The sequence below is a fragment of the Hyla sarda genome, chromosome 8 (genome assembly GCF_029499605.1).
Source record: "Hyla sarda isolate aHylSar1 chromosome 8, aHylSar1.hap1, whole genome shotgun sequence".
Classification (NCBI taxonomy): domain Eukaryota; kingdom Metazoa; phylum Chordata; class Amphibia; order Anura; family Hylidae; genus Hyla; species Hyla sarda.
In genome coordinates, this window is record NC_079196.1 from 223241831 (window position 1) to 223268536 (window position 26706).

The window sequence follows — 26706 nt, forward strand, 5'->3', positions numbered from 1 at the left end:
CCCCACCCATGTGACTGTACCCTAAAAACACTACACTAACACAAAATAAAATAAAAAGTAAAAAAACACTACATATACACATACCCCTACACAGCCCCCCTCCCCTCCCCAATAAAAATGAAAAACGTCTGGTACGCCACTGTTTCCAAAATGGAGCCTCCAGCTGTTGCAAAACAACAACTCCCAGTATTGCCGGACAGCCGTTGACTGTCCAAGCATGCTGGGAGTTTTGCAACAGCTGGGGGCACCCTGTTAGGGGTATTCTACGCCAGTGATTCCCAATCACATATGGGGTTTCGCCGTACTCGGGAGAAATTGCCTAACAAATTTTGGGGGGCTTTTTCTCCTTTAACCCCTTATGAAAAGGTGAAGTTGGGTCTACAACAGCATGTTAGTGTAAAAAAAATAAATTTTTTACACTAACACGCTGGTGTTGCCCTATACTGTTCACTTTGACAAGAGGTAAAAGGGGAAAAAAGCCCCCCAAAATTTGTAATGCAACTTCTCCCGACTACGGAGATACCACATAAGTGGACGCAAAGTGCTCTGGGGGCGCACAACAAGGCCCAGAAGGGAGAGTGCGCCATGTACATTTGAGGTGATTTGCACAGGGGTGGCTGATTATTAGAGCGGTTTTGACAAACGCAAAAAAAATAAAAAAATAAACCCACATGTGACCCCATTTTGGAAACTACACCCCTCACAGAATGTAATGAGGGGTGCAGTGAGAATTTACACCCCACTGGTGTCTGAAGGATCTTTGGAACAGTGGGCTGTGCAAATTAAACATTTTGTACAGCCCACTGTTCCAAAGATCTGACAGACACCAGTGGGGGGTAAATGCTCACTGTACCCCTTGTTACGTTCCTCAAGGGGTCTAGTTTCCAAATGGTATGCCATGTGGGGGTTATTTTGCTGTCCTGGCACCATAGGGGCTTCCTAAATGCAACATGCCCCCCCCGAGCAAAATTTGCTCTATAAAAGCCAAATATGACTCCTTCTCTTCTGAGCATTGTAGTTCGCCCGTAGTGCACTTCAGGTCCACTTATGGGGTACCTTCATACTCAGAAGAGATGGGGTTACAAATTTTGGGGGGTCTTTTCTGCTATTAACCCTTGCAAAAATGTGAAATTTGGGGGGAAACACACATTTTTGTGAATTTTTTATTTCTTTTTTACATATGCAAAAGTCGTGAAACCCCTGTGGGGTATTAAGGCTCACTTTATTCCTTGTTATGTTCCTCAAGGGGTCTAGTTTCCAAAATGGTATGCCATGTGAGGGTTTTTTGCTGTTGTGGCACCATAGGGGCTTCCTAAATGTGACATGCCCCCCGACCAAAATTTGCTCTCCAAAAGCCAAATATGACTCCTTCTCTTCTGAGCATTGTAGTTTGCCCGTAGTGCACTTCAGGTCCACTTATGGGGTACCTTCATACTCAGAAGAGATGGGGTTACAAATTTTGGGGGGTATTTTCTGCTATTAACCCTTGCAAAAATGTGAAATTTGGGGGGAAACACACATTTTAGTGAAAAAAATATATATATTTTTTTACATATGCAAAAGTCGTGAAAGGTTCACTTTACCCCTTTTTACGTTCCCCAAGGGGTCTAGTTTCTAAAATGGTATGCCATGTGGGGATTTTTTGCTGTTCTGGTACCATAGGGGCTTCCTAAATGCAACATGCCCCCCAAAAACCATTTCAGAAAAAAGTACTCTCCAAAATCCCCTTGTCGCTCCTTCCCTTCTGAGCCCTCTACTGCGCCCGCCGAACACTTTACATAGACATATGAGGTATGTGCTTAGTCGAGAGAAATTGGGCTAAAAATATAAGTATACATTTTCTCCTTCTACCCCTTGTAAAAATAAAAAAAATTGGGTCTACAAGAACATGCGAGTGTAAAAAATGAAGATTGTGAATTTTCTCCTTCACTTTGCTGCTATTCCTGTGAAACACCTAAAGGGTTAAAACGCTTACTGAATGTCATTTTGAATACTTTGGGGGGTGCAGATTTTATAATGGGGTCTTTTAAGGGGTATTTCTAATATGAAGACCCTTCAAATCCGCTTCAAACCTGGTTCCTGAAAAATAGTGTTTTGGAACACTGATGACATCACGAGCACAGTGCTCTCTGCTGACATCTCTGTCCATTTTAGCAACCGTGCATAGCAGACGTATACTAAGGGCAGCATGGTGGCCCAGAGGTTAGCACTGCTGCCTTGTAGTGCTGGGGATTTGGGTTCAAATCCCACTAAGGACAACAATAAATAAAGCGTTATTATTATTATAATAACGTCAGCAGAGAGCACTGTGCTCGTGATGTCATCAGAGAGCATTCCAAAAAGAAAAGAATTTCCTCTGTAGTATTCAGCAGCTAATAAGTACAGGAAGGATTAAGATTTTTCAATAGAAGTAATTTACAAATATGTCTAACTTTCTGCCACCAGTTGATTTAAAAGAAAAAAGGTTTTCACCGGAGTACCCCTTTAATCCTCACTTTTTCCTATTTTTGGATGACATTTTGGTGGCTTCAGAACCAATTACCAGATTTCCATAGAGTTATGGTCTCAACATACAATGGTTTCAACATACAATGGTCGTCCTAGAACCGATTAATATTGTAACTTGAGGGAGCACTGTATTATTGTATTGTTTTGCCTAGTATCACAACAGATAGATGAGAAAATCGATGATGATGACGATGATGATGATGACGATGACGATGTTCAAGCACAAAGGCTACGAAACAAAGACTAAATCCCGCTGATCTGCTCTGTATACATAGGAAACGCCTGCTCACTGATATCATTACTAGTGTTGCTCGCGAATATTCGCAATGCGAATTTTATTCGCGAATTTGCGAATATTGGCGAATATAGCACTATATATTCGTAATTCCGAATATTGTTTGTTTTTTTTGTAATTTTTTTTTTCACAGTGATCACCCCTCTCTGGTTCCAGCTTGTGTGGTGTAAAGAAGGCTCTAATACTACTGTGTGAGACTGGCGGGCGAATTTTCACTTATGATAATTATGGTTTATGTAAATTTTTGCATATGCTAATTTTCGCATACACGAATTGTCGCATATGCGAAAATAAAAAGCGAATATTACGAATATGCGAATTTAGCGAATATATGACGAATATTCGTCCATATATTCGCGAAATATCGCGAATTCGAATATGGCCTATGCCGCTCAACACTAATCATTACTATTCTCTGCATGTCCTGTTTAGTCATTTGTCAGACAAGCTGCTATTGCAGTGATGCGATCGCAATTGTTTAGTTTGTGCATTTTCTTGCCTACATGACTTGTTTCTGCAAATAAAATAAAATCCCTAGGAGGAAAAGCAGAAAGACGTGTACGGCATCCATCTTCATCTTATTTGAAGCGTCTTTGTAATACTTTCACTTTCAGTATTCTTCATCGTCTTTGTAATACTTTCACTTTCAGTATTCTTCATCGTCTTTGTAATACTTTCACTTTCAGTATTCTTCATCGAGGTTTTCGTGTTTATTATGCCTTCTGTGGAATCTTGCAAAAACCCCAGAGTATTAACCCCTTCATGACCCAGCTTGTTTTGGCCTTCATGACCCAGTCCATTGTTTCAAATCTGACATGTGTCTCTTTAACCCCTTAAGGACTCAGGGTTTTTCCGTTTTTGCACTTTCGTTTTTTCCTCCTTACCTTTTAAAAATCATAACCCTTTCAATTTTCCACCTAAAAATCCATATTATGGCTTATTTTTTGTGTCGCCAAGTCTACTTTGCAGTGACATTAGTCATTTTACCCAAAAATGCACGGCGAAACGGAAAAGAAAATCATTGTGCGACAAAATCGAAGAAAAAACGCCATTTTGTAACTTTTGGGGGCTTCCGTTTCTACGCAGTGCATATTTTGGTAAAAATGACACCTTATCATTATTCTGTAGGTCCATACGGTTAAAATGATCCCCTACTTATATAGGTTTGATTTTGTCGCACTTCTGGAAAAAATCATAACTACATGCAGAAAAATGTATACGTTTAAAAATGTCATCTTCTGACCCCTATAACTTTTTTATTTTTCCATGTACAGAGCGGTATGAGGACTAATTTTTTGTGCCGTCATCTGAAGTTTTTATCGGTATGATTTTTGTTTTGATTGGACTTTTTGATCACTTTTTATTCATTTTTTAATGGTATAAACAGTGACCAAAAATGCGCTTTTTTTGACTTTGGAATTTTTTGCGCGTACGCCATTGACCGTGCGGTTTAATTAATGATATATTTTTATAGTTCGGACAGTTACGCACGCGGCGATACCACATATGTTTATTTTTTTATTTTTTTTACATTGTTTTATTTTTTTTATGAGAAAAGGGGGGTGATTCAAACTTTTATTAGGGAAGGGGTTAAATGACCTTTATTAACACTTTTTTTTTTTTTGCAGTGTTATAGGTCCCATAGGGACCTATAACACTGCACACACTGATCTCTCATCCTGATCATTGTTATCCCATAGGGACCTATAACACTGCACACACTGATCTCATATACTGATCATTATTATCCCATAGGGACCTATAACACTGCACACACTGATCTCTTATACTGATCATTGTTATCCCATAGGGACCTATAACACTGCACACACTGATCTCTCATACTGATCATTGTTATCCCATAGGGACCTATAACACTGCACACACTGATCATTGTTATACCATAGGGACCTATAACACTGCACACACTGATCTCTCATCCTGATCACTGGCGTGTATTAACACGCCTGTGATCAGTGTTATCGGCGCTTGACTGCTTCTGCCTGGATCTCAGGCACGGAGCAGTCATTCGTCGATCGGACACCGAGGAGGCAGGTAAGGGCCCTCCCGGTGTCCTGCAAGCTGTTTGGGACGCCGCGATTTCACCGCGGCGGTCCCGAACACCCCGACTGAGCAGCCGGGTCACTTTCACTTTCACTTTAGAAGCGGCGGTCACCTTTGACCGCCGCTTCTAAAGGGTTAATGCCGCACATCGCCGCGATCGGCGATGTGTGGTATTAGCCGCGGGTCCCTGCCGTTGATAAGTGCCGGGACCAACGCGATATGATGCAGAATCGCGGCGCGATCCCGCTTCATATCGCGGGAGCCGGCGCAGGACGTAAATATACGTCCTGCATCGTTAATGGGTTAAAGGGGTACTCCGGTGAAAACCTTTTTTCTTTTAACTCAACTGGTGGCAGAAAGTTAGACATATTTGTAAATTACTTCTATTGAAAAATCTTAATCCTTCCTGTACTTATTAGCTGCTGAATACTACAGAGGAAATTCTTTTCTTTTTGGAATGCTCTCTGATGACATCACGACCACAGTGCTCTCTGCTTACGTTATTAAAATAATAACTTTTTATTTATTGTTGTCCTTAGTGTGATTTGAACCCAAGTCCCCAGCACTACAAGGCAGCAGTGCTAACCACTGAGCCACCATGCTGCCCTTCGCATTCATTTGCTATACATCTGCTATACATCTGCTATGCACGGTTGCTAAAATGGACGGAGATGTCAGCAGAGAGCACTGTGCCCGTGATGTCATCAGAGAGCATTCCAAAAAGAAAAGAATTACCTCTGTAGCATTCAGCAGCTAATAAGTACTGGAAGGATTAAGATTTTTTAATAGAAGTAATTTACAAATATATTTAACTTTCTGCCACCAGTTGATAGCCACCATCTTACCGGGATGCCGTGAGTAGCGGTCAGTGTCTGCATGACGTACATGAACGTCATAGGTGGGGAAAACCTTCCCGGTCATAACGTACATGTATGTCATGGGTCGGGAAGGGGTTAAAATACATATATACATCAGAGATGGAGAAAGCTGCAGGATAATACCGCAAACTACAGAACCAACACTACTGTTTTTGTTGCTCTGCATTTTGACACCAATAATGTTTAAGGTACGTACGTAAAATCTATTATTTTAGAAAAACTTTAAAATGTCGTAGGGACACGTCAGAAGTATTAACCTGTGGAGGTCTGAGGATAAACCTGAGGTGAATGCCCCCCAACACGGAGGCAGGGAGGCATAAGTCATTGTGGGAAACCTCCCCAAAGAGAGTCAAGGAAAGCTGAAGGGCTGTTTCAGAAGGCAGCGGGAATCACTTTTATTAACCCCTTACAGACCAGGGGTTTTTCCATTTTTGCACTTTCATTTTTTCCTCCTCACCTTTAAAAATCATAACTCTTTCAATTTTGCACCTAAAATTCCATATGATTGCTTATTTTTTGCGCCACCAATTCTACTTTGTAATGACATCAGTCATTTTACTCAAAAATCTACGGTGAAACGGGAAAAAAAATCATTGTGAGACAAAATTGAAAAAAAACAAAACGCCATTTTGTAACTTTTGGGGGCTTCCGTTTCTACGTAGTACATTTTTGGGAAAAATGACACCTTCTCTTTATTCTGTAGGTCCATACGGTTAAAATGATCCCCTACTTATATAGGTGATTTTGTCGCACTTCTGGAAAAGATCATAACTACATGCAGGAAAATTTATACGTTTAAAAATGTCATCTTCTGACCCCTATAACTTTTTTTTTTTCCGCATATGGGGCGGTATGAGGGCTCAAATTTTGCACCATGATCTGAAGTTTTTATGTGTACCATTTTGGTATTGATCAGACTTGTTGATCGCTTTTTATTCGTTTTTTCATTATATAAAAAGTGACCAAACAAGTTTAAAAAAAAACAGTGACCAAAAATACACACTGATCTCCTATACTGTTCATTGTTATCCCATAGGGGACTATAACACTGCACACACTGATCTCCTATACTGATCATTGTTATCCCATAGGGACCTATAACACTGCACACACTGATCTCCTATACTGTTCATTGTTATCCCATAGGGGACTATAACACTGCACACACTGATCTCTTATACTGATCATTGTTATCCCATAGGGACCTATAACACTGCACACACTGATCTCCTATACTGATCATTGTTATCCCATAGGGGACTATAACAATGCACACACTGATCTCTTATACTGATCATTATTATCCCATAAGGGGTTAAACCACTGCACACACTGATATTTTACATTGATCAATGCTTTCTCATAGGAAACCACTGATCGATGATTCTGCTGCTTGACTGCTCATGTCTGGATCTCAGGCACTGAGCAGTCATTCAGCGATCGGACACCAGGAGGCAGGTAGGAGACCCTCCTCGTGTCCCAGAGCTGTTCGGGATGCCGCGATTTCACCGCGGACATCCCGAACAACCCCCTGAGCTAGCCGGCAGTGATTTACTTTCACTTTAGACGCAGCGTTCAACTTTGAAGGCCGCGTCTAAAGGGTTAATAGCGCGCGGCACCGCGATCATTGCCGCGCGCTATTAGCCACGGGTCCTGGCCGTTGTTAGAGGCTGGGCCCTCGTTGTGGCCCCGCGTTATAGAAAGGGAAAGGACTCAGGACGTACCGGTACGTCCTTGGTCCTTAAGAGGTTATATTTTTAACAAAAAAGAAAAGGTGGCTCTACAATATTTAAATATGATTATACAAGAACTGGTATGGAAAAGGATATATACCATATACACCCTGGAAAATCGGAAAAGACAAATATATACTGTTCTCTAGTATAATCGAGTTACTTTTAATTACTTTAATACAATTATATTTCTGTGGTGTAAATGTCAGTCCTAAAAGGTGTTTGCAAGATACAATAATAAATAGAAAAAAGATTGCGCGGTCGCTTGAAGATTTTCTTTAGGTTTTAGTTTACAAGCACTGAGCGCTGTTAGAATCTTCGGGGTTTTCCCTCTCAGGAAAAGTTGGAAATTCCTAGATGTGGACACAGGAGCCGGAGAGTCGACAGACAGACCACACAGCGCTAGTCCAGGATAGATGTGATAGAAAGCCTCAGGCAGCTTGATCCCAAGAGCTAGTCCATACCCTGGCGGTGTAGCTTTAACCTCTTAAGGACGCAGGGCGTACAGAAAGGGGTCGGTCCCAGCAGCTAATGAAAGCCGGGACTCATGACTAATAGCGCGCATCACCCATCGCTATAAACCCTTCAGACGCGGCGATCAAAGTTGATTTCCGCATCTAAAGTAAAAAAAATATGCTTCCCGGAAGCTCAGTCATGTTGATCGGGACCGCCGTGGTGAAACCGTGATGTCCCGATCAGCTAGGACGCATGAGGAGGGTCCCTCACCTGCCTCCTCGGCATACGTCCTCGTTACTTGCATCCTTTTTTGGTGAAAAATCCCAAAATGTCATAAAAATTTAGCATTTTTCTAACTTTGAAGCTCTCTGCTTGTAAGGAAAATGGATATTCCAAATAAATTTTATTTTTATTCACAAGTACAATATGTCTACTTTATGTTGGCATCATAAAATGGACATATTGTTACTTTTTGAAAAAATTAGAGGGCTTCAAAGTAGAGCAGCAATTTTCAAAAATGTCATGAAAATTGCAAAATCTGAAGGGACAGATGTTACAGAACTACAACTCCCAGCATGCCTGGGCAGTCTAGGCATGCTGAGAGTTGTAGTTTGGTAACATCTGGAGGGCTACCGTTTGGGCACCACTGTAACAGTGGTCTCCAAACTGCGACCCCCCAGATGTTGCAAAACTACAACTCCCAGCATGCTGGGAGTTGCAGTTTGGCACCCACTAGGAAGGGCAGCAGTAAATATTGCTTACTGCCCCCTTCCATCCAAACCCCCCCACCGTCACTTTCCTACCTGCGCCGTGATCTCCGCTGATGTCTCTGATGATCGGCGGTCCCCACTCATCTTTTCCTCCAGGTACCGGCCTCCATTTTCTTCTCCCGTTCTGCCCAAAATCCAGGGGTCATGCGCTGCCATTGGTCCGAATTCAGTTCTGACCAATGACAGGGGAAAGGAGGAGATCGCAGCATGGATGATCGGGACGGTCACTGACAGCTCCGATCATCCCTATTTTCCGGGTGATCGGGTCACCAGAGACCCGATTTGCCCGGAATAGCAGAAAATCGCATGTCTGAATTGATATGCGATTTTCTGCGATCGATAACATAGGGGGGTCTCAGGACCCCCCTCGGCGATGTGCCGGGATGCCTGCTGAATGATTCCAGCAGGCATCCCGGTCCTTTCCCCAACTGGCTAGCGGCGGGGACCGGAATTCCCATGGGCGTATGCATACGCCCTACGTCCTTGAGGACTCGGGATGCAGGGTGTATGCATACCCCCACGTCCTGAAGAGGTTAAGGCTGGGTTCACATCACATTTTCAGCCATACGGGACCACATACAGCTGGGGGAGCTTAAACCTTGCGCTCCCATATCCCTGCCGTATGTGGCCCGTATGTAATGTATTTCAATGAGCCCACCGGAGTGAAGCGCTGACTCTGGTCGGCTCATTTTTGCTCCGTATGCGGTTTTCCCACCTGACCTGAAACCGTTAGAGGACCCAAAAGATCCAAAAATTTGTCTTGACAGGCCTTGATAGACCTGTCGATACCCTTCTTTGGGTTAGTACCAGATTTCAAGAAATATTTTATAAGAATTGGATCAATGTCAGGGGTTTGGGCTGCATTAGAAGGTAAAGAGGGCCTGGGGCATTCAGCCCTCAACTTATTACAAGCCGCCCTGTCCAGGCTCTTTTTGATCCAAGAGGTAAAAAATTGTGCTACATGAGGGTTGGGTACCCATTACCCAGATCTTGGATGTCTTTTATGGGATGGGTGAAAAAAGGGGATGCCCGTGCTGTCCAATATGGCAGAATCAATGTCGCTGCCTTCATCATAAATGTCACTTCCCTTTGAGTCCTCTGGACAGTAAGAGGGGTCATCAATATCAGAATAGTCTGAAACAAAATCATCATCATCACATTCTATAAATGCGTCAGTTTATTTTTGGACCTGTTTAGTGTAGGCTTCCTCACGGGTTAAGTGTATGGGGTGTAACTGTTTGACACCAGTAGTATGGCTGCAGGATGGGTGTGAGCCTACTGCTTGGTCTTTATCTGACCCAATAGGCTTCAAGAGAGGAATGGTCGTCTGTAGTAAATCGCCTCTTCATAGCGGATTTATGATCTTTTGATAAACCTTTGTGTAATTAAAGGGGTACGCCGGTTAAAACCTTTTTTCTTTTAAATCAACTGGTGGCAGAAAGTTAAACATAGTTGTAAATTAACCCCTTAAGGACTCAGGATTTTTCCGTTTTTGCACTTTCAATTTTTCCTCCTTACCTTTTAAAAATCATAACCCTTTCAATTTTCCACCTAAAAATCCATATTATGGCTTATTTTTTGCGTCACCAATTCTACTTTGCAGTGACATTAGTCATTTTACCCAAAAATGCACGGCGAAACGGAAAAAAAAATCATTGTGCGACAAAATCGAAAAAAAACCCGACATTTTGTAAATTTTGGGGGCTTCCGTTTCTACGCAGTGCATATTTCGGTAAAAATTACACTTTATCATTATTCTGTAGGTCCATACGGTTAAAATGATACCCTACTTATATAGGTTTGATTTTGTCGCACTTCTGGAAAAAATCATAACTACATGCAGGAAAATTTATACGTTTAAAAATGTCATCTTCTGACCCCTATAACTTTTTATTTTTCCCCGTACAGGGCGGTATGAGGACTCATTTTTTGCGCCGTGATCTGAAGTTTTTATCGGTATGATTTTTGTTTTGATCGGACTTTTTGATCACTTTTTATTCATTTTTTTAATGGTATAAAAAGTGACCAAAATACGCTTTTTTGGACTTTGGAATTTTTTTGCGCGTACGACATTGACCGTGCGGTTTAATTAATTATATATTTTTATAGTTCGGACATTTACGCACGCGGCGATACCACATATGTTTATTTTTTTATTTTTTTACACTGTTTTATTTTTTTTTATGGGAAAAGGGGGGTGATTCAAACTTTTATTTGGGAAGGGGTTAAATGACCTTTATTAACATTTTTTTTTTACATTTTTTTTGCAGTGTTATAGGTCCCATAGGGACCTATAACACTGCACACACTGATCTCTTATACTGATCATTGTTATCCCATAGGGACCTATAACACTGCACACACTGATCATTGTTATACCATAGGGACCTATAACACTGCACACACTGCTCTCTTATACTGATCATTGTTATCCCATAGGGACCTATAACACTGCACACACTGATCTCCTATGCTGATCACTGGCGTGTATTAACACGCCTGTGATCAGCATTATCGGCGCTTGACTGCTCCTGCCTGGATCTCAGGCACGGAGCAGTCATTCGTCGATCGGACACCGAGGAGGCAGGTAAGGGCCCTCCCGGTGTCCGATCAGCTGTTCGGGATGCCGCGATTCGCGGTGGTCCCGAACAGCCCGACTGAGCAGCCGGGTCACTTCCAGTTTCACTTTAGAAGCGGCGGCCAGCTTTGACCGCCGCTTCTAAAGGGTTAATACCGCACATCGTCGCGATCGGCGATGTGTGGTATTAGCCACGCGTCCCGGCCGTTGATGAGCGCCGGGACCGCCGCGATATGATGCGGGATCGCGGCGCGATCCCGCTTCATATCGCGGGAGCCGGCGCAGGACGTAAATATACGTCCTGCGTCGTTAAGGGGTTAAACAATGTAGAAAGAACCGCACTCACCCGTACATCGTGCACTAATATCTTTATTCCTTGGAACGTCAACGGAGAACACAGGACCGACAGTCGGCAGGTACGGCGGGGAACACGAGGTGTAGTTACAGCTGTTTCACGGGAACTCAGCCCGCTTCTGACGAAGCGGGCTGAGTTCCCGTGAAACAGCTGTAACTACACCTCGTGTTCCCTGCCGACTGTCTGTTCTGTGTTCTCCGTTGACGTTCCAAGGAATAAAGATATTAGTGCACGATGTTCGGGTGAGTGCGGTTCTTTCTACATTGTTTGATGTTACAAGCGACTTGTGCCTTTCTAACCAGCACCCCGGCATAACACACCAGCACTGGTCTCCACATCTCCCTGTTGAACGGACACCATATCACGTTACCCCACGCTACCTACATCAGTATAGCGGTGCCGGACTGATTTCTTTCTGCTTCTACCTTAAGCTGGATATTTGTAAATTATCTCAATCCTTCCTGTACTTATTAGCCGCTGAATGCTACAGAGGAAATTCCTTTCTTTTTGGAACACTGATGACATCACGAGCACAGTGCTCTCTGCTGACATCTCTGTCCATTTTAGCAACCATGTATAGCCGATGTATGCTAAGGGCAGCATGGTGGCTCAGTGGTTAGCACTGCTGCCTTGCAGCACTGGGGACTTGGGTTCAAATCCCTCTAAGGACAACAATAAATAAAGTGTTATTATTATTATTATTATTATTATTATAATAACGTCAGCAGAGAGAACTGTGCCCGTGATGTCATCAGAGAGCATTCCAAAAAGAAAAGAATTTCCTCTGTAGTATTCAGCAGCTAATAAGTACAGGAAGGATGAAGATTTTTTAATAGAAGTAATTTACAAATATATTTAACTTTCTGCCACCAGTTGATTTAAAAGAAAAAAGGTTTTCACCGGAGTACCCCTTTAAGTGACAGTCATCTGCCAACAAAAAACTATCAGAGGGATAGATGGAAAATTGTGGGTCGAGCGCTGAGCATTAGATTGTGCGATTGCCATAGCAACTGATTTGGTAATTGATTCATGTATAAAGGCCATGGCATTTTTGTACAGCGGATTGAATATATATATATATATATATATATATATATATATATATATATATATATATATATATATATATATATATATATATATATATATATTAATAAATAATAATAATTATAATAAATTATGTATAAAATTGAAGTAATTAACTAAATAAATAATTAATCAATTAATTAATTAATGGTAAGGTACCTAATAATAATTAATTAAATATACAATAAATTAATAATGATATTAATATTAAATTAAGGGGGGGGGATAAGGTGAGGTGAATATTAGTTGTAAATAACTTTTAAAACCAATTGACAATATAAAATAGGTGTAGTGAGTAAAAGTGACCACTAGGGAGCAGTGTCAGACCAGAGAATAGTGATGCTGAGAGGATAGAGACTGCAATGTGTATGTTATTCATTAAAGAGGCAGAGTAACAGTTACACGATCTCCGGGGCTCCGTCCTGATTGGTTACTAACAGATGTACAGCATATTTGGTTACGCTGGAAAGTTTTTTTCTCTGTATATCTTATTAACTATTTACCTGCTGAATTTAGTAAAAAAAAAAAAAAAAAAAAAAAAAAAAAAAAAAGATTATTGCATAATGTGAAGCCCTCCTGTCCTGACATAAAATCAGTTTTGCAAGTAAACTCTCAGTACCCCAACACAGTTTAAAGGGGTACTCCGGTGGAAAACGTTTTTTTTTTTTTTTTTTTTAATCAACTGGTGCCAGAAAGTTAAACAGATTTGTAAATTACTTCTATTAAAAAAAATCTTAATCCTTCCAGTACTTAGCAGCTGCTGAATGCTACAGAGGAAATTCTTTTCTTTTTAAAACACAGAGCTCCCTGCTGAATCATGACCACAGAGCTCCCTGCTGAATCATGACCACAGAGCTCCCTGCTGAATCATGACCACAGTGCTCTCTGTTGACACCTCTGCCCATTTTAGGAACTGACCAGAGCAGCATGTGTTTGCATTGGGGATTTTCTCCTACTCTGAACAGTTCTTAAAATGGACAAAGATGCCAGCAGAGAGCACTGTGGTCATGATGTCAGCAGAGAGCATTGTGGTCATGATGTCAGCAGAGAGCTCTGTGTTCGTAAAAGAAAATAATTTCTTCTGTATTATTCAGCAGCTAATAAGTACTAGAAGGATTAGGATTTTTTTAATGGAAGGAATTTCCAAATCTGTTTAACTTTCTGGCACCAGTTGATTTAAAAAAAAAAAAAAAAGTTTTCCACCGGAGTACCCCTTTAACTGGGGTGAAAAGCAGATCAGCCTCCCTCAGCGGTGTTTCACATTATAGATGAAAGCTTCATATATGCAAAACTTCAATAGATAGAAAGAACTGGAGCACTCACCATGGACTTCTTGCTGTGATCTTTAGTCCATATTTATGGACATACACAAGACATCCCCGTGTAACAGCCGGAGCGTGCACCTGAGTGACAGCCGCTGTTTCACGCCAGTGGGCATTTCAGCACCAGGGGCCTGACGAAACACCCATTGGTGTGAAACAGCGGCTGTCACTCATGGTGAGTGCTCCAGTTCTTTCTATCTATTGGAGTCTTCCTATAACCCCGTATGCTGCACACTTAGGTACCGAAGGACAGCTGAGCAATATCACATCATTTATTATCATTACTAAAATGCCCTCACAGTGAAAACATCTAGAACATTCAGTGCATTTTATTATCAGCAGAAAATATTTCAGATATTATCCGGGAGTCAATAGATAAAAAGCACTAAACCTACAAAGCTTTTTTGTTTTTTTTGCTTTTGGCATTTTTTACTTACCTGAGTTTTGTTTTTTAATGCAATAGTGAGACCAGAGATTTTGGTCACCGGATGGACTGATGTGGGTGATGATCATGTCCTGCAATTTGGGTCTGTATGATTAGCAAGGTTTTTTTTATTGACTTTTTTTTATTTTAGTGCAGACAGAATAATGACAAAATGCAGTTGTATACTACAAGTCCCAGCAAGCCTGTGAGGTATCCTGCATCCCGGTTGCCTCTAGAGCAGTGGTTCTTAACCTGGGTGAGTCAGTCCTGGGGGTTCGGCGGGGGAGGTCGCAACAGGACAGGCAAACCAAGCAATTGCTAGGGGCCCCGAGCAGAGCCGGTGTTTGCCCGTCCTGTAGTGATGGGGCAATTCACCCCATCACTATTAACTCCGTGCGGCCCCGTGTTAATGGCCACCAGGACATAGCGCACGCCGGGACGTCACTGACGAAGGCGCCGAGGACCAGAGGATAAAGAAGCGGCACGTCATCTTCGGTGCTCCGACCACCGGTCCCGAGACCTACTGCTATAGCCGGAGCGGTGGTCGGAACACTGAAGTGGGCAGTACACAGGCATACACTGTATATGGCTGGAGGCTGTATGTCTGTGGGGGAACACTGCCTACATCAGTGGTCTTCAACTTGTGGACCTCCAGATGTTGCAAAAGTACAACTCCCAGCATGCCCGGACAGCCAATGGCTGTCCGGGCATGCTGGGAGTTGTAGTTTTGCAACATCTGGAGGTCCGCAAGTTAAAGACCACTGGCCTACATAATGTGGTGGAACACTGCCTGCCTAATGTGGGGGAAAAACTGCCTGTGCATAATGTGTGGGGGAACACTGCCTGTGCCTAATGTGTGGGGGAACACTGCCTGCGCCTAATGTGGGAACTCTGTCTGCGCCTAATGTGGGAGAACACTACCTGCGCCTAATGTGGGGGAACACTGCCTGCGCCTAATGTGGGGGAACTCTGTCTGTGCCTAATGTGTGGGGGAACACTGCCTGCGCCTAATGTGTGGGGGAACACTGCCTGCGCCTAATGTGTGGGGGAACACTGCCTGCGCCTAATGTGTGGGGGAACACTGCCTGTGCCTAATGTGTGGGGGAACACTGCCTGCGCCTAATGTGTGGGGGAACACTGCCTGTGCCTAATGTGTGGGGGAACACTGCCTGCGCCTAATGTGTGGGGGAACACTGCCTGTGCCTAATGTGTGGGGGAACACTGCCTGCGCCTAATGTGTGGGGGAACACTGCCTGCGCCTAATGTGTGGGGGAACACTGCCTGTGCCTAATGTGTGGGGGAACACTGCCTGTGCCTAATGTGTGGGGGAACACTGCCTGTGCCTAATGTGTGGGGGAACACTGCCTGTGCCTAATGTGTGGGGGAACACTGCCTGTGCCTAATGTGTGGGGGAACACTGCCTGTGCCTAATGTGTGGGGGAACACTGCCTGTGCCTAATGTGTGGGGGAACACTGCCTGTGCCTAATGTGTGGGGGAACACTGCCTGCGCCTAATGTGTGGGGGAACACTGCCTGTGCCTAATGTGTGGGGGAACACTGCCTGTGCCTAATGTGTGGGGGAACACTGCCTGCGCCTAATGTGTGGGGGAACACTGCCTGTGCCTAATGTGTGGGGGAACACTGCCTGCGCCTAATGTGTGGGGGAACACTGCCTGTGCCTAATGTGTGGGGGAACACTGCCTACGCCTAATGTGTGGGGGAACTCTGCCTGCGCCTAATGTGTGGGGGAACACTGCCTGCGCCTAATGTGGGGGAACACTGCCTGTGCCTAATGTGTGGGGGAACACTGCCTACGCCTAATGTGTGGGGGAACTCTGCCTGCGCCTAATGTGTGGGGGAACACTGCCTGCGCCTAATGTGGGGGAACACTGCCTGCGCCTAATGTGTCTTAATGGTTTTGCTCTTTAATGGTTTTGTTCATTTTGTGCACCTATGTATAAATATATACCTCCTATGTATAAGTATATACCTCCTATGTATAAGTATATACCTCCTATGTATAAGTATATACCTCCTATGTATAAGTATATACCTCCTATGTATAAGTATATACCTCCTATGTATAAATATATACCTCCTATGTTATGAATTTGAAAAAATCATATTTTATTTTTCCAATTAAGAGGGGTGCGGTGAATGCACATATAAAACTGGTGGGGTCCAGGACCTCCAACAAGATTAAGAACCGCTGCTCTAGAGAAACTGTATACCTGTAAAGACTGTTCCATCAGAAGTTTAAGTAAAAGTTCCAGTTATTTGCACAATTCCTGCTGTGGACATTCCTTTATTTCCTGCCGTTTTTGGGCCGGTTGCCGGCAGGGCTTTTCTACAGAAAACCTCCACACCCTGGCGTCACGACAAATCAGGGGTTAATAACACCTTACCCCACAGAGTTAATACCACCAGACCCTGCTACATCGTTACAACACCCCGACACCGCACTGCGCTTTAATATTGAAATCGTTTTTGGGACAGTAATCATTGTCGTCTAACGTTGTAGGGGTTTAAACATTAGACCCTCTAGGACCATTCGTTTCTTCTGTTGGACAAACAAATTGTAGATCATCTGTAAAGAAAGGAATAAAACCACAATACATATTGATACAAATCTCCATACGGAACCAGAAGAAATTCACTGTTTCAATACAACAACCTATATTAATGTAATTCCTACCGCCGGTGAAACATTCACATGTAAGACGTGACCACTGCGGCCTGTGACTGACACTTCCATGTGTGTCGACACCAGTAAATGGTGGGCAGTGGAGGGCACTGGGCACTATGGGAATGGAAGTGGGGGTGAATAGATCTTTTGGGTACAGATTTTTCGTAGTATCACAGTATGAGCACTATAGTGCCGTACTGGCAGCCACAGATGCAATGGATTTATTGAGAGGTGTAGTTGGGTTTTACATAAGACTAACACTTCATTAGTGCCACATGATCTCGTAATCTCCTTCCCGGCACCCGGTGCACGGATTATTGTCGACCACCTCACGAAGCCGTGGCCAACACGTCCCTCCATGTATCTCTATGGAAGAGCCGGAGACACAGGTCTTTTGTATCTCTTCCCATAGAGATATATGGAGGGGCGTGTTGGCCACGGCTTCGTGCCTGGGGAGAGCCGGGGTGCCGGGCAGCAGATCGTGGGGGGCCCCAGTGGTCAGACACCCCCCACGATCCTGTGGATAGGGGATAAGTACTTTTGTACCAGACTTCCCCTTTAAAGTCTCCAGTTAGTTGGTTCATGGAGTATTTATATAGATAAATACAGTAATACCTACATACTACCTATAGCATACTGCCCGAATGTTTTACCCACTGTTTTACTAGGGGATATGATGTCTGATCGCGGGGGGCCCGCTGCTGGGACCTCCGATCTCCCTGCAGCACCCGCATTCTTTGCGAGGACTGCGTCTCTAGTTTTGGAAATCTCTGTGTTTCCGGGACTGGGGGCGTGACGTCACGCCACGCCCCCTTCATTCATGTTTATGGGAGGGGGCGTGAAGGCCGTCACGCCCCCTCCCATAGATATGAATGGAGGGGGCGTGGCGTCACGTCCCCAGTCCCGGAGGTTTCCGAAACTAGAGACACTGCACCCGCATAGAATGCAGGGAGATTGCGGGGGTCCCAGCAGCGGGCCCCCCGCGATCAGACATCTTATCCCCTATATTTTGGATAGGGGATAAAATGTTTTTGCCCCGGAATACCCCTTTACTTTTTTGATTAGTAAAATGGTGCGTACAAGTAAAAATGTCTTTCTTCTATTCATCAACATAAACGATATCTATAGAGGTTCTATCTCAAGGCAGTAATAGAATCATACTCACCAGTGAGACCCTTTATCTTTAGGGGTCCGGAGCTCCTCTCTAGCGGTGTCTCCAGGCTGGGATGCTCCACCAGGCAGATGATCTCTGATTCCTGGTGTTCCAGTGTTGGGGTGAACCGTAGACTGGCTGTACAGGAGAAGGTGGAATCCGGCTGTTTCTGGGACTCAGTGACTGATGTCTTATACTTATCATTGTCATGTAAAGGAGCAGATCCCAGAACTCCCTTCTCCTTCTTATACCAGCTCACAGTCACATCATCAGGGAAGTATCCAGATATCCTGCAGTGTAGCTCAGACTCAGGACTGTTCGCAGTCAGATCAGATGCGTCTATTTCTTCAATGAATGGACGTGAAGGAATATCTGCAGAATATTTTCAAATATTTTCTCGCTGATTACTTTGTATTGGTTCACAGTGTTTGTTCTTTATATAATGATCATTGTCATTTTTTCTGTTTCTGTTGGTTATTTTAAAGTAATGACTGGAAGCACAGACATATTAGTATAATAGTTATTGACAAAAATATGTTTTACATTAGTTTTTATTTTGCATGCTGCTGCAGAGCTTCTTTATGGAACAATATATATATATATATTATTTATTTATTTTTTTTCTCAACATTACTTGCTGCTAAATATCTCTCTTTTAATCTCTATGTACCTGCAATTTATTTTATTGTACCATTTTTTTATCTTATGTTTTTCCTTTACTTTTGATTAAAGTAGACCTGTCAGTTTTAAAAATTGCTGACAATTCCATATTAGAGTCGAGGAGGAGAGTCCATACATAAGTGATGCCTCGGTGATGTGGCTTATATGACTTTAAATCAACTGGTGCCAGAAAGTTAAAAAGATTTGTAAGTTACTTCTATTTAAAAATCGTAATCCTTCAAATACTTATCAGATGCTTAAAGGGGTACTCCGGTGGAAACCCCATTTTTTTAAATCAACTGGTGTCACAAAGATAAACAGATTTGTAAATTCCTTATATTTAAATATCTGAATCCGTCCAGTACTTATCAGCTGCTGTATGCTCCTCAGGAAGTTGTATTTCTTTCTGGTGTTCTTTTCAGTGCTGACCACAGAGGTCTGTCTGTATCAGAAACTGTCCAGAGCACAAACAAATTGATACAGACAGAGGTGTCAGCAGAGAGAACTGTGGTCAGACTGAAAAGAACACCAGAAAGAAATACAACTTCCTGAGGAGCATACAGCAGCTGATAAGTACTGGACAGATTAAGATTTTTAATTAGAAGTAATTTAGAAATCTGTTTACTTTTCTGGCACAAGTTGATTTATAAGAAAATAGTTTTCCACCACAGTACCCCTTTAATACTACAGAGGAAATTGTCTAGTTCTTTCCAGTCTGACCACAGTGCTCTCTGCTGACACCTCTGTCCATGTCAGGAACTGTCCAGAGCAGCATAGGTTTTCTATGGGGATTTGCTCCTACTCTGGACAGTTCCTGACATGGACAGAGGTGTCAGCAGAGAGCACTGTGGTCAGACTGAAAAGATATTAAAAAAGAAAACAACTTCCTGTGGAGCAAACAGCAGCTGATAAGTACTGGGAGGATTAAGATTTGTAAATAGAAGTAATTTACAAATCTGTTTAACCTGTTCTGGAATTATTTAATCAACTGGTGCCAGAAAGTTAAACAGATTTGTAAATTATTTCTATTTAAAAATCTTAACCCTTCCAGTACTTATCAGCTTCTATACGCTCCACAGGAAGTTCTTTTCTTTATGAATTTCCTTTCTGTCTGACCACAGTGCTCTCTGCTGACACCTCTGTCCATGTAAGGAACTGTCCAGAGCAGGAGAGGGTTTCTATGGGGATTTGCTTCTACTCTGGACAGTTCCTACAATGGACAGAGGTGTCAGCAGAGAGCACTGTGGTCAGACAGAAAGGAAATTCAAAAAGAAAAGAACTTCCTGTGGACTGACGGCTAATAAATTGTATCTGGACATGCGAGCCAATATCTACAGAATTGAGAAGTAACTATACAGATGATATCATTCATACTCACTTCTCACACGTAGGGGTCCGGAGCTCCTCTCTAGCGGTGTCTCCAGGCTGGGATGCTCCACCAGGCAGATGATCTCTGATTCCTGGTGTTCCAGTGTTGGGGTGAACCGTAGACTGGCTGTACAGGAGAAGGTGGAATCCGGCTGTTTCTGGGACTCAGTGACTGATGTCTTATACTTATCATTGTCATGTAAAGGAGCAGATCCCAGAACTCCCTTCTCCTTCTTATACCAGCTCACAGTCACATCATCAGGGAAATACCCAGATATCCTGCACTTTAGCTCGGCTTCTATCATCTCTACCAGAACAGACTGTTCAATGTCTTGTAATATCGGACAGCTCGAAAAATCTGCAAAATGTCACCATAAAAGTTTTTACCAACAATAAATTTTCATAGAGTTTTTACATCAAACTAGAAGAACCTTGAAAGATACAATATAGAAAATAATGTATTTTTATTGTGTGATGTACAGCGTAACATCTTCAGATTGAAATAGGGAAAAAGGAATCCATATACAGATGCCTCCCTATTTGTTCCATATTCCAGCTCAGTATTTCATCTACGCATTTGTTTTTTTAACAATCAAACCATGAAGCTTTATCGGGCAAAGAAAAAAAAACGGTGAAAGACGGATACGTCCATACACAAAAGATACAAATGAGTACAGTGACCCCCCGACCTACGATGGCCCCGACATATGATGAAATCGACATACGATGCTTTTTTATGTTGGGGCCATCGCATTAAGTGCTATTCGGAAGCGCCAAATGCTTAAGCTGCTGCCGGATAGCAGCTTAATGTTCCCCGTGTGGTGCGGTAAGTATTACTTACCCCTCCACGATGCTCCGGGGTGCCCTCCGGGTCCAGCGCTGGTCTTTCGGTGTCTTCTCGGCCCTCTCCGATGACGTCAATACGCTGTTGCGCACGTCATCCAATATTAATGGCGTACGCAGCAGCGTAATGACCGGAGAAGACAGCAGAGGACCGGAGAAGACAGCAGAGGACCGGAGAAGACACCAGAGGACCGGAGAAGACAGAGGAGGACCGGAGAAGACAGAGGAGGACCGGAGAAGACAGAGGAGGACCGGAGAAGACAGAGGAGGACCGGAGAAGACAGCGGAGGACCGGAGAAGACAGCGGAGGACCGGAGAAGACAGCGGAGGACCGGAGAAGACAGCGGAGGACCGGAGAAGACAGAGGAGGACCGGAGAAGACAGAGGAGGACCGGAGAAGACAGAGGAGGACCGGAGAAGACAGAGGAGAGCCCAGCGGAGGCCCGGGATCACCATCGGGAGCGGCGGGGACACCATCTCGAGCGGCGGGGACAGGTGAGTACAGCTTCCTATACTTTACATTGCACGAATCCCTCAACATACGATGGATTCGACAAACGATGGCTCGTTTGGAACGAATTACCATTGTATGTTGTGGGACCACTGTAGTGTAGTGTCATATGTGGATTATAAGCCACAAAAACTTATAGCTACATAAGACACAAAAGAATAAAATGTCTGGCCTCTCCCCAACAAAAAGAAAAACAAAAAAGGCAGCACAGGGCAGTTTAATACAAAGACATACAGTGGCGAACATTAGGGCAGTGGGGAAACAACATCCAAGGCTAACAAACAGCATTAAAGTGTTCTACCGTGTCTTCCCTAATAGCTGACAACTTCTCGTTCAACATAATAAGGTTAACGCTGTCTTGCATTTTGGAGACCCCAAAAATGAATCACTATGTTTAAAGGGTACCTCTCATCAAAAAAACTTTTGATATATTATAGATTAATGTATGCAGAATCACTTCACAATTGCATGTTATTAAAAAATATGCTTCTTTCTATTTAATGTTCCACTTTGAAGAAATGACCACTAGGGGTCTCCCTACCAGTCCTGGCAGCAAGCATTTCAGACTCATGTTGGAGTCCTAAACACTACGAGCTGCCAGTCTGCTTTGTTCACAAAGGAGAACACTCAGAGCTGCCAGCCTGCTTTGTTCACAGCCTGTTTGGCTGTGAACAAAGCAGGCTGGCAGCTCTGAGTGTTTAGGACTCCAGCATGAGTCAGAAATGCTTGCTGACAGGACTGATCAGGAAAAATACAATAGAAAGAAGCATATTTTTCATTAACATGCTATTGGAAAGTTATTCAACATTCATTAATCTAAAATATATCAAAAGTTTATTTGATGAGAGGTCCGCTTTAATATGCTTGATAGCGTAAGAGCATGATGTCGGACATTTTGTGTATTAACCTAAGTAGACTGTCTGAACATTCATCTCCTATCTCTAATGCCAGTCAGGGAGTACAATGCTTCTCATATCTGTAGCTTATTTATGGTGTTTAGAGATAAGACTGATAAGGAGGACCAGTTACATTCTCTAGACATTCACACATCTGTGTTAGAGAAGGGGGGGGGGGGGGTTGAGATAAATAACTATGTCTCATCCGAATGAACATTCGTTTTTTTATATACCGTATTTTTCGCTGTATAAGACGCACTTTTTCTTCCCCAAAACTGGGGGGGAAAAGTCGGTGCGTCTTATACGGCGAATACACACTTATCGGGTCGGTCCCTGCGGCCATCAACGGCCGGGACCCGCGGCTAATACAGGACATCACCGATCGCGGTGATGCCCTGTATTAACCCTTCAGACGCGGCGATCAAAGCTGACCGCCGCGTCTGAAGCGAAAGTCGGGCTGTTCCGGACCGCCGCGGTGAAATCGCGACGTCCCGAACAGCTTACAGGACACCGGGAGGGACCTTACCTGCCTCCTCAGTGTCTGCTCCATGTCGGGATCCCCTGCATGGCGGCGCTCTCCTTTGACGCCATCACGTCGTCACGCACGCCGTCCCGTCATCCAATAGGAGCAGCGTGCGTAGCGACGGCGACGTGATGACGGTGACGGAGAGCGTGGATCCCGGGGAAGAAGACGTTCGGAGCGTCGGGGACACCCCGGGGACGCGGCGACAGTGATGGAGCGACATCCAGGGCAGCGGTGACGGGTCCGGAGCAGCGGGGACACATGAGTACTACCTCCTATCCAGTGGTCTTCAACCAGCAGACCTCCAGATGATGCAGAACTACAACTCCCAGCATGCCCGGACAGCCAACGGCTGTCCGGGCATGCTGGGAGTTGTAGTTTTGCAACATCTGGAGGTCCGCAGGTTGAAGATCACTGTTGGGTGCAGAATCTTTTTTTTCTAGATTTTGCACCTTTAAAATTGGGTGCGTCTTATATGCCGGTGCGTCCTATAGGGCGAAAAATACGGTATATATAAGGTAATCAGTAGGACATCAGTATATATCTATTATCCATTGTATTTCTTATCTGTCCAATAAATTTAAATGTCTAGTGGTGACTCTATGTCTGGAGAAACCATGGTTTAATTACTTATAGGTGTCAAATGTAATCCCTGAATTGATAATCTAGTGCTCCATATTTCAAGTGTGGAATTTGGGTTTAACCCCTTAACGACCACGGACGTAAATGTACGTCCTGTTTTGGCGGGACTTCCCGCACCAGGACATACATTTATGTCCTGTGTATGACCGCGGGCATCGGAACGGTGCTAGCAGCAGCCGGGGACCCGCCCGTAATGGCTGACATCCCCGATCGTGCGGATGTGCACCATTAACCCCTCAGATGCGGTGATCAATACAGATCACGGCATCTGCGGCATTGCGGTATTTTGAATGGATGACCGGATCGCCCACAGCGTTGCTGCGGCGATCCGATCATCCAGCATGGCGGCCGGAGGTCCCCTCACCTGGCTCCGGCCGTCTCCCGGGGTCTTCTGCTCTGGTCTGAGATCGAGCAGACCAGAGCAGAAGATGACCGATAATACTGAGCAGTGCTATGTCCTATACATAGCACTGCACAGTATTAGCAATCAAATGATTGCTATAGATAGTCCCCTATGGGGACATAAAAAGTGTAAAAAAAATTTTTTTTTAAAGTTGAAAAATGTAAAAATAAAAAAGTAAAAAAAAAGTGAAAAATCCCCTCCCCCAATAAAAATGAAAATTGTCAGTTTTTCCCATTTTACCCCCAAAAAGCGCAATTTTTTAAAATAAACATATTTGGTATCACCGCATGCGTAAATGTCCGAACTATCAAAATATAATGTTAACGATCCTGTACAGTGAATGGCGTCAATGTAAAAAAATGTAAAAGTCCAAAAATGCCGCTTTTTTGTCACATTTATTAAATAAAATGAATAACAAAATGATCTCAAAGTTTAATATATGCAAATGTGGTATCTAAAAAAAAGTAGAGATGACAGCGCAAAAAATGAGCCCTCATACCGCCCTATATACGGAAAAATGAAAAAGTTATAGGTGGTCAAAATAGGGTGATTTTAGATTACTGATTTTGTACAGAAAGTTTTAGATTTTTTTTTAAGCGGTACAAAAATATAATAGTATCTAGCCATGGTATTATTTTAATCATATTGACCCACAGAATAAAGAACACATGTCATTTTTACCGTAAAGTGTACAGTGTGAAAACGAACCCCTTCAAAATGTGCAAAATTTTTTGTTTTCATTAAAATTTCCTCCCTAAAAATTTTTTTTTGGGGGTTCACGGTACATTTTATGGTAAAATGTGAGGTTTCATTACAAAGTACAATTGGTCACGCAAAAAACAAGCCCTTATATGGGTCTGTAGATGGAAATATAAAAGAGTTATGGATTTTAGAAGGCGAGGAGGAAAAAACGAAAACGCAAAAATTAAATTGGCCTGGTCCTTAAGGTGAAAATGGGCTTGGTCCTTAACCCCTTAAGGACTCAGGGTTTTTCTGTTTTTGCACTTTCGTTTTTTCCTCCTTACCTTTTAAAAATCATAACCCTTTCAATTTTCCACCTAAAAATCCATATTATGGCTTATTTTTTGCGTCACCATTTCTACTTTGCAGTGACATCAGTCATTTTACCCAAAAATGCACGACGAAACGGAAAAAAAATCATTGTGCGACAAAATCGAAGAAAAAATGCCATTTTGCAACTTTTGGGGGCTTCCGTTTCTACGCAGTACATATTTCGGTAAAAATTACACCTTTTCATTATTCTGTAGGTCCATACGATTAAAATGATACCCTACTTATATAGGTTGGATTTTGTCGCACTTCTGGAAAAAATCATAACTACATGCAGGAAAATTTATACGTTTAAAAATGTCATCTTCTGACCCCTATAACTTTTTTCTTTTTCCACGTACAGGGCGGTATGAGGGCAAATTTTTTGCGCCGTGATCTGAAGTTTTTTTTTGTATGAATTTTGTTTTGATCAGACTTTTTGATCACTTTTTATTCATTTTTTAATGGTATAAAAAGTGACCAAAATACGCTTTTTTGGACTGGAATTTTTTTGCGCGTACGCCATTGACCGTACGGCTTAATTAATTATATATTTTTATATTTCGGACATTTACGCACGTGGCGATACCACATATGTTTATTTTTATTTACACTGTTATTTTTTTTATGGGAAAAGGGGGGTGATTCAAACTTTTATTAGGGAAGGGGTTAAATGATCTTTATTAACACTTTTTTTAAACTTTTTTTTTTGCAGTGTTATAGGTCCCATAGGGACCTACAACACTGCACACACTGATCTCTTATACTGATCATTGTTATCCCATAGGGACCTATAACACTGCACACACTGATCTCCTATGCTGATCACTGGCGTGTATTAACACGCCTGTGATCAGCGTTATCGGCGCTTGACTGCTCCTGCCTGGATCTCAGGCACGGAGCAGTCATTCGTCGATCGGACACCGAGGAGGCAGGTAAGGGCCCTCCCGGTGTCCTGCAAGCTGTTCAGGACGCCGCGATTTCACCGCGGCGGTCCCTAACAGCCCGACTGACCAGCCGGGATACTTTCACTTTCGCTTTAGAAGCGGCGGTCAGCTTTGACCGCCGATTCTAAAGGGTTAATACCGCACATCGCCGCCATCGGCGATGTGTGGTATTAGCCGCGGGTCCCGGCCGTTGATGAGCGTCGGGACCGACACGTTGTGATGCGGGGTCGCAGCGCGACCCCGCATCATATCGCGGGAGCCGGCGCAGGACGTAAATATACGTCCTGCGTCAATAAAGGGTTAAGGGGTTAAGACCAATTATTGACAGTTAACCCTTAATTGTAATGATGCTAATTGCTTATGCAATAGCACCCCCTAGTGTATGGGGAGTTGACATTACACTGACAGAAAAGGCATTCTGGGTAGTATAGTGATGTCATAGTCATTACCATATGTACACGCCCAACCTACATTCATTGGATAATTCCAATTTAGGAGGGTGTGTCTAACTAATTAAAAAGTCTGGTAAACCAGATGTTGGGGACTGCTGTGAAC

General features: G+C 43.2%; 1 protein-coding gene across 4 annotated transcripts in view; it reads right to left on the reverse strand.

Moving 5' to 3' along the window:
- Positions 1-16513: 16513 nt before the first annotated feature.
- The window catches only part of LOC130284114 (uncharacterized), an 83490-nt gene continuing 73297 nt past the window's right edge, over positions 16514-26706 (reverse strand). For all 4 annotated transcript variants that reach the window (XM_056534132.1, XM_056534133.1, XM_056534134.1 and 1 more), the window contains 3 exons: positions 20347-20694; positions 18321-18680; positions 16514-17056 (listed from right to left, as the gene is read on the reverse strand). In XM_056534132.1, the coding sequence (XP_056390107.1) occupies positions 16995-17056; positions 18321-18680; positions 20347-20694 (770 nt within the window). In that variant the 3' untranslated portion in view covers positions 16514-16994. The remainder of the gene's footprint in view (positions 17057-18320; positions 18681-20346; positions 20695-26706) is intronic.